This window comes from Helianthus annuus, chromosome 12, assembly GCF_002127325.2.
Source record: "Helianthus annuus cultivar XRQ/B chromosome 12, HanXRQr2.0-SUNRISE, whole genome shotgun sequence".
NCBI classification, from domain to species: domain Eukaryota; kingdom Viridiplantae; phylum Streptophyta; class Magnoliopsida; order Asterales; family Asteraceae; genus Helianthus; species Helianthus annuus.
Window position 1 is genome coordinate 34,674,565 of NC_035444.2, and position 10,973 is coordinate 34,685,537.

Below are 10,973 nucleotides of genomic sequence, written 5' to 3' on the forward strand. Positions count from 1 at the left end.
GAGGTGGTGGGAGCGGGTGGGGTTGGTGGTAGTGGTTGGTGGTGGTGGTGGTTGATGGTGGCGGTAGAGAACTGATGTGTGGGAGAGACCGGTGGACTGGTGGGGGGGGGGGGGGGTTGGAGTGATAGAGAAACGTGGAAAGAGAGATTAACTTATAATATTTAATTTTGATATATTTTATTTAACTGTTTTTAAATAATCAGGTAAAAGGACTAAAATACCCTTATGTTATCTGATTTAACAAAAAAAATCTAACTAGGTTAGTGTTAAAGGACATAACGTGTAGAATTTTAAAACGTTAAGGACAAAACTCGTCAAATTTAAAGATAAAGGACACCGTCTGTAATTTGATACAAACATAAAGGACAAAACTTGTAATTTACTCTTAAGTGTAATAAGTTTAGAGGTTAAAAAATAAATAGTGTTTAAAAGACCAAATTACCCTCATTTTAGGGGTCTGTCTATAAATAAAAGGGGAAAGAAGTTCTTAACTTTTGGAAATCCCTCCCTCATGCATTATAATATAGTATAGATAAATGTAAATTTTAATTGTTGGGACCATTTTTTCATGGCATGGGGGCCACACAAGCTAGGCGCGGTGTTTCCCGCGTGATCACATAGCCAAGTAGGGCCACACACCCTTGCAGAAGACGTGTCTAAAGGTGTTTCTAATGATAGAGAGAAATGTAATGTTTTATAATGATGGGTGAAAATCTGATATGACAATCGATTGGATGCGATGGTAATGGATGTTTTTAGGCTAAACAAAACACATATTTCATGTTAAATTCATATGATGTTTCTGTATCATGTCGATAGTTCACTGACCTAGTTAAGTGTTAGAAACAGATGTCTTAACACGGAAGTAACAAAAGAAGTCAATGTAAATTTAGAAAGAATAAAATTAGAAAGAAAAAAAAATCCATGTGAGGGTCAAATTAACATAGGCAAAAGGATATAATGGTAACCCACATTTTGTAGGTTCATGAATCAATTGATATTATGTTTGTTATAATTGGTCCCACAACTGCTAAAATGGTGAAGATGGTAACTTTTGATTGGATAAAAAATGTCTAATAAGTTGAAGGGCTTCTTTCGGTTTGAAAGTAGGTACTTGATGTCCCGCTCCCCTTATTGTTACAAACATCAATCCATCGTATGTCATCGTCCATCCACCAACCTATTGTCCAAAAAATAACATAAATATTTACAATTATTTACATTAGATTCAACCATCTTGTTAAAGTGTTAAACTATAGGAAACGATAACATTATATCCTCATATTACTAAAAAGTTTGACGGGTTTGAGAGTCAATAGACCTTTGGACCGCCACTATAATTCTGCCCATTAAGAAACAACGCTATTATTCATACTTAATTACAATTTGTTATAAAGATTATCATATCTCGAATGAGTTGGATAAGGGTTAAAACGAGTATTTTAGTTTCCACCGAAAAAACAAACCAATTGGGTTTGTGTAGAAAACATGATGATATAAATGATGTTATTACAATGTATTTTATTGTAATAATTTTATCTTAGTAAATTGTAAATATTATACACAACCTTTTTACATGATAGATTGTTAAAGATAAAAATATATGTATAGGTATTTGAGTTAATTTCATATATTTTATGTTTTTAGCTTGTTAAAGATAAAAAAAAAATATATGTATAAATAGGATTAACTCATTATTTAAGATCTCAATTACCTGACTTCTAGTGTACCATGGAGACCAGTCTTCAACTATGTTCAATCCAAGTTTTCTCAACGAGAGTCTTGTAGAGGTAACCGGAATCCTTCCATCGGTATCTCCGCTGAAAACCCAAACACGAATGCCGCCGGCAACAAGTTTTTTGATGACCGGAAGTATAGAATCCGGAGCATCGTTCCAATACGCTATAGCGTCACTGTTTAAGTACATAACTCGTCAATTATACGATAACAAACAATAAAAAAAATTATCCAGCCAAATGTGTCCAATGAATAGTTAGTTACCTACAATGTGCCCACGGGTATGGAATTTTCGTGGTATTAGCGTGGAGCGCGGCTTGAACATTTGGCTTGTTCATATACGAGTCGGTATATTGTGATTGACACGGGTCATATCCCGTTGGTTTAACGTGCCAAGCTTTCTGTAGTGAATAAGAGAGTATTAGTTTTGAATACTTAAAACATCATGAAATTACTTTATAATCTCTTAACATATAGTAGGGATGTTCATAAACCGTTGAGACGAGTAAAAAACTCAAACCGAAATAAATGGACAAGTTAAAGGTTTATACAGGTTTTTTCATAGTTTAAAACTTGGAATTGGTTGTGTAAAGTGGACCAATTGTTTACTTCATATTTCTTTTATGTTTTCATTTTTAGAATATATAGCTAATGTATAATATTGATGAGCCAATGCCAATATGAACTAGCAATTTGGAAAAATATGTTTTAGACAGCCAAATCGAACTAACAATTTGGAAAAATATGTTTTAGACAGCCAAACCAAGCCATTTTGGCCGGTCCAACTGACCCAACCAACGTTGTTGTTTTGGTTGATACGGCCTACCCAACTCGAGCAGTTTGTTTTTTTTAAACCGTAACAAATGACTTTGCCCAATTTTTTTATTTTAAAACTGACTGAACCTGACAGTGAATACGAGTATAATCTGAATGAACAAGTACTAACGTTCTTGGATAATGTGTGAGGGGAAACTTTGCCACGCATATGTGTACGCCGAGTGGAATTGGGGGTAGTATCGACACACGAGGGTGCATACAAGCTATACATATCGATGATTTTGTAAACATCAAAGTAATCATTCAGTGCTGCATCACACGCATTTGATGAGTTCGAGTCACTAAAGTTGCATTTGCTCTTGACACCATTATACACGCGATCTGATATAACGGCGTGATCCCAAGCATAATCTATCATTCCGGTCTGATCAGTTGCATCATCCAACAACGCGTTTCCAATCTACATATTGACATTCAAGTATGCACGTTAAAATTATTTTGACAAGTTAAGCTAGTACATGTTTAGAAATAAGGTTATGCTTACCATAATTCCCTTAAAATTTATTCTATCTTCGTCGGCAATGGTCTTGTTTTTATCGAATATAAGATCGGCTAGTTGAGGAACATAGTGCCCTACGAATTCATGTGTTGAAGAATTGGCCATGATTGTCAAATGTGATATAGACTATACTTGTTTTCATTTCTAGTGTTCATACTCTATATATTATTATTGGTTTTGAAATGAACGATCTATATGTATGTATTACCTGCATAGCTTTCACCAGCAATGTAGAATTCATGGGACTTGTATTGTGGAAATCTCCTGAACCACCTTAGTAGAAACGTGTATGAGTCCCGGGCTGTCAATCATTAGTTAGAGTTCAATGCCATATGTAATTGTTTGTGTATGTATATGTGTGTGAGGCATATATAGCGAAACCATAATGAAAGACTCAAGAATTTTTTAATAGGGTCATTCTTCGTAGATGTTCGGTGAATTGAAGTTATTTGGTAGTCAGAAATATTAATAACACATGATATTAGACACTGTATAATAAAAAAATAAAAAAATGTATTGTTCCGTGAGTCGTGACACAAGTGTTTAGTACGTGGGTCCTCCCAAGTATATAGTAAATCATGAACTAGAACTTTATAATTGTGTCTTTTACAACATAAACTTTTCATTATCGTCTCAAGTACTTTTTCAACAACAGTTTGGGAAATTAAACTACGGTAAAATAACAACATTAGAAATTTAGATACCACCATTAATAGAAAATTTTGTTGGTCGGAGGTCAATGCACTTAATGACCCCTCTAGTTCCACCTATACAAGTATACAATACGTATGTAGACCGTAGAATATACCTGTAATTTTGTCACCGAGCTGCTTTAAATCGTTGCTTGTGTTGGTGTAAGAGAATCCGACGCCAACCGGAGACTCGAGAAATAACAAATTGGCAGCTATAACATAAGAAAAGTGAAATGCTTTTTATCATATATTTTTGTCAAACTATATGTGATTTATAAAATATAGACATAACTCCTAATTATATATTTATCAACTATGATAGCACTAACATTTATATTTATGTTACCTCTATTCCATGCATAACCATTTAAACGGAGTTTTGATGTGCCCTTCTGAGCTACAAACGGTCCCAACTCTTCCATCCCGCCATATCCAATAGAAGAACATCCTGGACCTGTATTATATAAGTTAAAAAGTTTAAATTCAATATTAGTATTTTTTATAACAGTATTTATAAACAAAAAAGCAAATGGTAGTAGACGTTGTGACAAACATCATTCTAACTTTTTTTTTGGTATTTTGTGGGTTTTTTTTTTTTCTGAAAATCCTGTTGTTTTTAGTGTTTTATTTCTCGGGTTTTTATTGGTTTTCTTAAGGTTTACAGGTTTTTACTAATTTGCTAAGAATATTCACATTCACAACTTAACCCAATCTAACCCAACTTTTCAATAAGATGCTAATTTCTCTTTTTCTCTTCCACTTACACAACCCAACTCGACCTTTCACATCCGTTAGCAACCCAATCTAAACATTTTTCTAATGAGTAAATTGACAATTTTAGTCTAAATAATTTTTTTCTTGCTATTTTAGTCCAAATAGTTTTGTTTTCTACCATTTTAATCCCTAACTTTTGTCATTTTTTGTTATTTTCATTGACCACCACCACCACCACCTCCCACCACTCACCCCATCACAACCTTCTATCATCGCCACCACTTACAGTTTATAAAAATTATAAACTGTATTTTTAAAGTTATACTTCCCTACTAAAAATACAGTTTAAAAGTGTGTGTGTGTGTGTGTGGGGGGGGGGGGGGATATTGCACGGTCCTCCCAACCGCTGGAGTAATCCCACTCCACAAGCTAGCTTAGCCCCATAGCTGTCTGGCGGTTAATACCCAACCGAAAGCGAAAGCCTGGACTTTTTGCACCTGCCAGGATTCGAACTCGGGTCCTCTGAGAAGAGGTGGTGAGGCTGGCCACTGAGACACCCCAAGTGGTTAAAATACAGTTTAAAAGTGTATAATCAAACCTTTTATTATACTCCCCCTTGAAGAAAAAGTTAGGATTTTTAAACTGTGTTTTTAAAGTTATAGATTATGAGATTATCAGTTATGAAAAAAAAAATTAACTGCGAAACCAAGTTAAAGGAAAGAAAAAGAAAATAAAAGAATAACCAATCTTTGAGTGACATGTGGCATAAGAAACGGTTGCCACCCTTGAACGTTTTGCGTCATGTGGCATCCCAATCAGCAATGGGGCATTATGGACGTTTTCTAAAATGGGTGTAGTGGGGATGTTGAACATTATGGTAAAAGATGTTTAATAGAATTAAATAAAAAAAACTATCAAAAAATGTTATTGGACAAAAAACGATCAAAAAAGGGTGATTGGTCAACACACAAGGAGCTTGGGCGTGAAAAAAAACAACGCAAAACCAAATTTTGTTGTAAAAAACGCCAAGAGGTGGAAGTTGGACGTTGTAGGGCGTTTTTTAGAGGAAAAACGCTTAAAAGACCTCTCACTATGCATTGTCTAAGGTTATGGTGGAAACCCGGTTGAAGAAAAATATATATTCTTTTTTTAGTTCTCAAAAATGGTGACCCTCGTGAATCGTGATCATATAGTGGGTAGTCTGATAACCTCCCGAAATCTTATGGCAGGGAATAGTGTTTTTCTGTCATTGGTCGAAATGGGCGGCCGGCAATATATCATCGGACCAACCAGTTTATTATTTTTTATCCACTTTAAATTTACGTTTTTACCCCAGTTTAAAATTACGTTTTCGCCCCATGTTCAAAAAGTAATTACCGTGTTGCTCCCGGCTAAAAATTACGAATATGCCCTCGGTTCAAATATTACGATTTTACCCTCCGCCAAAATTATGTTTTTGCCCCAGCTCAAAATAAAATTATGTTTTCCCCCTATCTCAAAATTACGCTGTTACACCAGTTTATTATTTTACACCCACTTTAAAATTACGTTTTTGCCCCCAGTTTAAATTTATGTTTTTGCCCCCAATTCAAACTAAAAATATGCTTTTGCTCCCAGTTAAAAATTACGATTTTCCCCTCGGTTCAAAATTACGCTTGCACCCTCAATTCAAAATTACGTTTTTTTTCCCCCAGTTTAAAATAAAATTATGGTTTTCTCCTAGCTAAAAATTATGAATTTACCCCCGCTAAAAATTATGATGTTGTCGTCGTTTTAGTTTTTCTTTCTAACAAAACTATAGTGTTGTTTTTTTAATTGGTTGAGAATTATTCGGCCATCGCCTAGGAACGCGGGCGGGGCATCAACTAGTATTGAAACATTCTGAACTTTAACACAAAATATAGATAAATTTCAGTTATTTAACCCTCGAGAAACATGTAAATCGAATTGATAGAATTTTGAAATTAATATAACGACACCAATAAAATCAGCATTTAGAATCCATCAATGTTTGTATATGGTTTTATTTATATAAGTTTTATTCATAAAATGTCAGCAACGTTTCTATAAAAAACATCGACTTATTGTTACAGTGGTCAGACTTACGTCATAGATAACTTTATGTGTGTGTACATATATAAAATAAAATGAAGTTACTTTATTTTTTATATAAATTAGCAATTTTGAAAATATAGAGCTTAAACTAGTAAATGATTTGAGATTTTAAAGAAAAAATAATAAAGAGTTTACTGAAATTCAACAGGACCACCAGTTTATTGGTTCAAATGAGGACAGTTCATATAATATCAACTTAACCGTTTCTACAGATGATCCAGTCTAAAATGCAAGCCAACGAATATGCTCATAAAACTCTAAGCTCACAAACATATCAGTTCTTACACATGCCCATATCATAAGAGACATTATATTTGCCAAATTTGGTAAAATTAGATGATATTGACCATGGTTATGCGACACTATTCATTATTTTAAACTATGGTTGATTGGTTATCTCATGAGACAAAAGGTAATATATTACGAGGAAGATGGGGCTTTTGGGCTGTAGTCAAATTAAGTGTGGGCCTAAAAGCTGACAACCTTTTTATTGGGTCAAAAGGCCTTTTTTCAAAGATACGTCCCTTTCTTAGACAACCAGTTTAAGAGAATTACCGAAAGGTGAATACGACGTCGCATTGCTCACCATGCAATAGGTTTTTTTCTTTTTCTTTTTTCTTAAGGCACCATGCAATAGGTTCAGATTCAATTATTCACATATCATAAAGATAAATATTTTCTTTTTCCAAATATGTCTAATTCTTTCAATGGTTTTGCTACTAACGGGCAACGGCTATGATAAAGTATATTGTATACTTGTAAACTCTTTAAGTTATTGTTTTTTCAAACTATTGAGGAACTGGTGACGCTGGTCATCTGCCTTGAACTTGCATTCTACGTCATACGGATATCGAAGAAAGTAAAATAGGGGTTGTAAACTTTAATAACAAATTCTTTCTTTAATTTGATGCGTTGGATTTTGTTGTTTTTATTTGAATTCTTTATTAATCAAATATGTGAAAAGGGTTTTGTACAATCACCGGTGGTCACATACCATCGCCACCACCAACGTGAGACTAATCGCGCTTCTTACTTACCAATCTTGGCTCTAATTAAGTATCTAGGTCATTAGTTTAAAAACTCATGTACTAGCAAAGTATGTGTGGTTGATTTCACAAAGCAAAGTGGTCACACTAAGATAAAAGAGGGGACCAAATGCTTTTGTACATTTCCATCATGATGAAGAGTGAGGTGTAATTTTGCAATCACAATATAATATTTTTCTTTAAAGATGTTATTAGCAAATGGTAATGTTTGTAGTTGCAAGATGTAGTTAACACTTATGGAATCATGGTTTGTTAAAAAATTGGGATTAATTTTTTCTTAATTTCATTACAACTAGTATGTTCACCGTAATTTGGGAGTTCGAAGTATAAACATACTTACCTTCAGGGGCGCAACATAGTGGGGGCGGGAGGGGCGGCCGACCCCCCGAACTTTTCGCTCAGTAGTAGAGTAGATTTAGGTTTCGTATAAAATTTTTTGGGTATATACGTTTTCGACCCCCCAGTCGGAAATCTCAAGCTTCGCCACTGCTTACGTTGGATACTCTTGTTAATAAAAAATATGACTGGTATACCGTATCAGAGTCAATTGACCCTGCATTGGCAGTTTGGCACTTTGATTCAACCATTAGTTTACATAAAAAAAGTTTTTGAATTTTGTGAATCATGAGCTTTTATTGAAGACGTATGACCCCTTGAAATCATTAAGTGAATATATCGGTTGAATATTCTGTTTAGCAAACATGACACGCTCTTCAGCGGTGGATATAGCTTGTAAATAGGGGTAGCCCCTGCTACCCCTTAACGTTCCGGCAGTAATGTAAATTTTGGAAAAATTTGACGTCTTTTCGATTTCGTTACCCTTTTTTTGAAACGTTGCCCCTATAAGGATTTTCTAGATCCGTAACTCACGCTCTTAATTAGACTTCCTAGACATTTATAACGTGTACTTGTGCTTATTTTCTCTTATTTACCATATTTTGGAAAAATTTGACGTCTTTTCGATTTCGTTACCCTTTTGTTTGTATCGATGATTCGGTCCGGTTAGGGACGTATCCTCATCAGTGTTTATTAAGTGACACTAAGTACACAAATTCAAATAAAATAACACATGATTACTAATGAAAAGGACATGCAAGTGCTTGGAGTCGGGGTCATAACTTTTTGGATGTACTTGACTCTTTGCATTACTGTGTCGAGCTCTCTTGTCCAGTACTTTTTGGATTCCAAAATCATAACATTTATTGTTATATTGACATGTTCTTGTTACATTATGCGCATTATACTTTTTCACAAATCATTATCACTGATTTGTTAAACATATAAAGAAATATAGTTTGACTTGATAAATGAATGTTTGGTAAATAAATAAGCTTGTTAAATGAATATTTTTCTCCACAAAAAGTATAAATACTTATTTTACTATTAACTAGTGTGTAACTCCCACGTTGCGGGTGTACGAGTCGTAAAACTGTGTCAAGTAGTAAACAAATAACGACCAAAACCGTGAAAAATAGTGAAACAAAAACGTGAAAATTTTATGGTCACGTGATGTAAAGAGAAACTTATACCACAACCTGGTGTAAGCGTAACAATACTCAAATTTATTTTGATCACAAAAAAAGACAAAACTTGAATGGCAAAAAATATAATATACAAACCTAAGGGGCTGAAAATGAAAAAAAAATACTTGGTTACAAAAAAAAAAAAAAAAAAAAAAAAAAAAAAAAAAAACCCAATTCACTGTTCCTAACATAGTAATTGAATTGTATATATATAGCAATTATTACTTAATAAGTATTCTTTTATAGATTCTATGTTAATTACCCTTGGAGGTTATAATTTGTAACACATGTGTTATCAATTATATGGATATTAATACATGTTGAAATTAATGATTTAGCAAATTAGGTTGTCATCTTGTGTCTGTTAAAGAGGAAATCTCAGGTTTAAACTCAGGTAAGAGAGTAGTTTAGAATTATTGTTGTAAAGTAGAGTATGAGTAACATTTTTCGATAAAAAATGTAAGTTGACTAATGAGGTTTGGAACTTGATGAAACCGTAGTGCAAGACGGATGTGAAAATGGATAATATGGTAAAAGGGCAAGTTACAATCTAAAGTTAAAGCACAACGTATCAATGCACAAGAAGACGGGTCAAAGCATTATCTTGGTGACACTATGGTTCTTAAGGAGAGCTCGAAATGATAAATTGTTTAACAATCTAAGGAAGAAACCGGTGAAGATTTTAAAGGATATTATGGAAAATTCATTCACTTGGATTAAAAACATGGCGAAATTTAATTATCTAAATTGATAAGATTGGTCTCATTTTAATCTTGGGTTATAACTTGTAGCATTGACGCCTTCTTAACGCCTAAAATTTACCTATTGCCGTTAAAGAAAAATCAAAATCAGGAATCGTATATCCTATTCATTTCAAGGTATTTGTGGTATGGGATTATTATCAATTGGGATCAACTATAATAAGTTGTAATAGATAAACATTATTTTATTTTTATGTAATCCAATGTAACAAATTAAATTATGAGTTTCAATGCTTCTAGTGAAGTTGTTACCTCCATTTAGCCATAGAAGGAGAGGCTTCTTTTCTGGGCTTTCTTCAGCCTCAAAAAACCAATAAAACAGTGCCCTTCCATGGCTTTCATTGACTGTAACATATCCTGCATACTGCTTGAAGCTCACCATAGGTTGCCCTGGAAGACGGGTCACTCTATCGGCGTTTTGCTCGAGCAATGCTCTACTCGTTGGCGCCTGTTGGCCGGAAACTGCCACACTCCACCTGAGAATGGCTGTTGATATTATGAGGAGAAAACTACATGTCCTTGAGGTATTCATTGTGTGTGTGTGTGTCTTGAAATGATTAGAGGACAGATGGTATGACTATATATACAACTATACAAGTTGCAATTGACCATAAGTGTATAGGTAGCAAGTTTCTTTTTCATGGGCATCAACATTGGAAATATCTATTTGTGACCCTACTCAACTTGTGCATATTTTCTTTTATTTTGAGTAAATTACGATTTTGGCCTCTATGGTTATATCACTTTTACCCTTTTAGTCTAAAAGTAATCTTTTAACATCTGAGTCCCCAACGTCTTTTTTTCTAACCCTTTTGGCCCCTAACACTAACCTCGCCCATTTACTTTTAGGGGCCAAAAAGATTAGAAAAAAAAAACGTTGTAGGCTCAGATGTTAAAAGATTCCTTTTTGGGCTAAAAGGGTAAACGTGATATAATAACAGGGGCCAAAATCGTAATTTACTCTTTATTTTTTATAAAGAATATTTTTATATTTATAGAATTTTGCTTAAAATCTTTTTACTTCTTTTAGTTTTAACTTAAATGAATTT

General features: G+C 33.8%; 1 protein-coding gene across 1 annotated transcript; it reads right to left on the reverse strand.

Moving 5' to 3' along the window:
• Nucleotides 1–955: 955 nt before the first annotated feature.
• LOC110894627 (serine carboxypeptidase-like 34) lies at nucleotides 956–10,486 on the reverse strand. The gene is made up of 9 exons (XM_022141845.2): nucleotides 10,177–10,486; nucleotides 4,112–4,219; nucleotides 3,882–3,977; nucleotides 3,282–3,374; nucleotides 3,059–3,147; nucleotides 2,684–2,974; nucleotides 2,002–2,138; nucleotides 1,715–1,913; nucleotides 956–1,180 (listed from the first exon to the last, which is right to left on the reverse strand). Exons 1-9 carry the CDS (start codon nucleotides 10,454–10,456, stop codon nucleotides 1,031–1,033), a joined length of 1,443 nt encoding a protein of 480 aa, XP_021997537.1. The 5' UTR covers nucleotides 10,457–10,486; the 3' UTR covers nucleotides 956–1,030.
• Between the last annotated feature and the right edge of the window lie 487 nt (nucleotides 10,487–10,973).

Excerpts from the sequence above, each read along its gene's own strand:
- LOC110894627 (XM_022141845.2), bottom strand. The coding sequence starts at position 10,456 with ATGAATACCTCAAGGACATGTAGTTTTCTCCTCATAATATCAACAGCC. Across the intron at positions 3,375-3,881 it reads GCTCGGTGACAAAATTACAG|CCCGGGACTCATACACGTTT; the intron begins GTATATTCTACG and ends AATGATTGACAG. Across the intron at positions 1,181-1,714 it reads CATGGTACACTAGAAGTCAG|GTTGGTGGATGGACGATGAC; the intron begins GTAATTGAGATC and ends TTTGGACAATAG.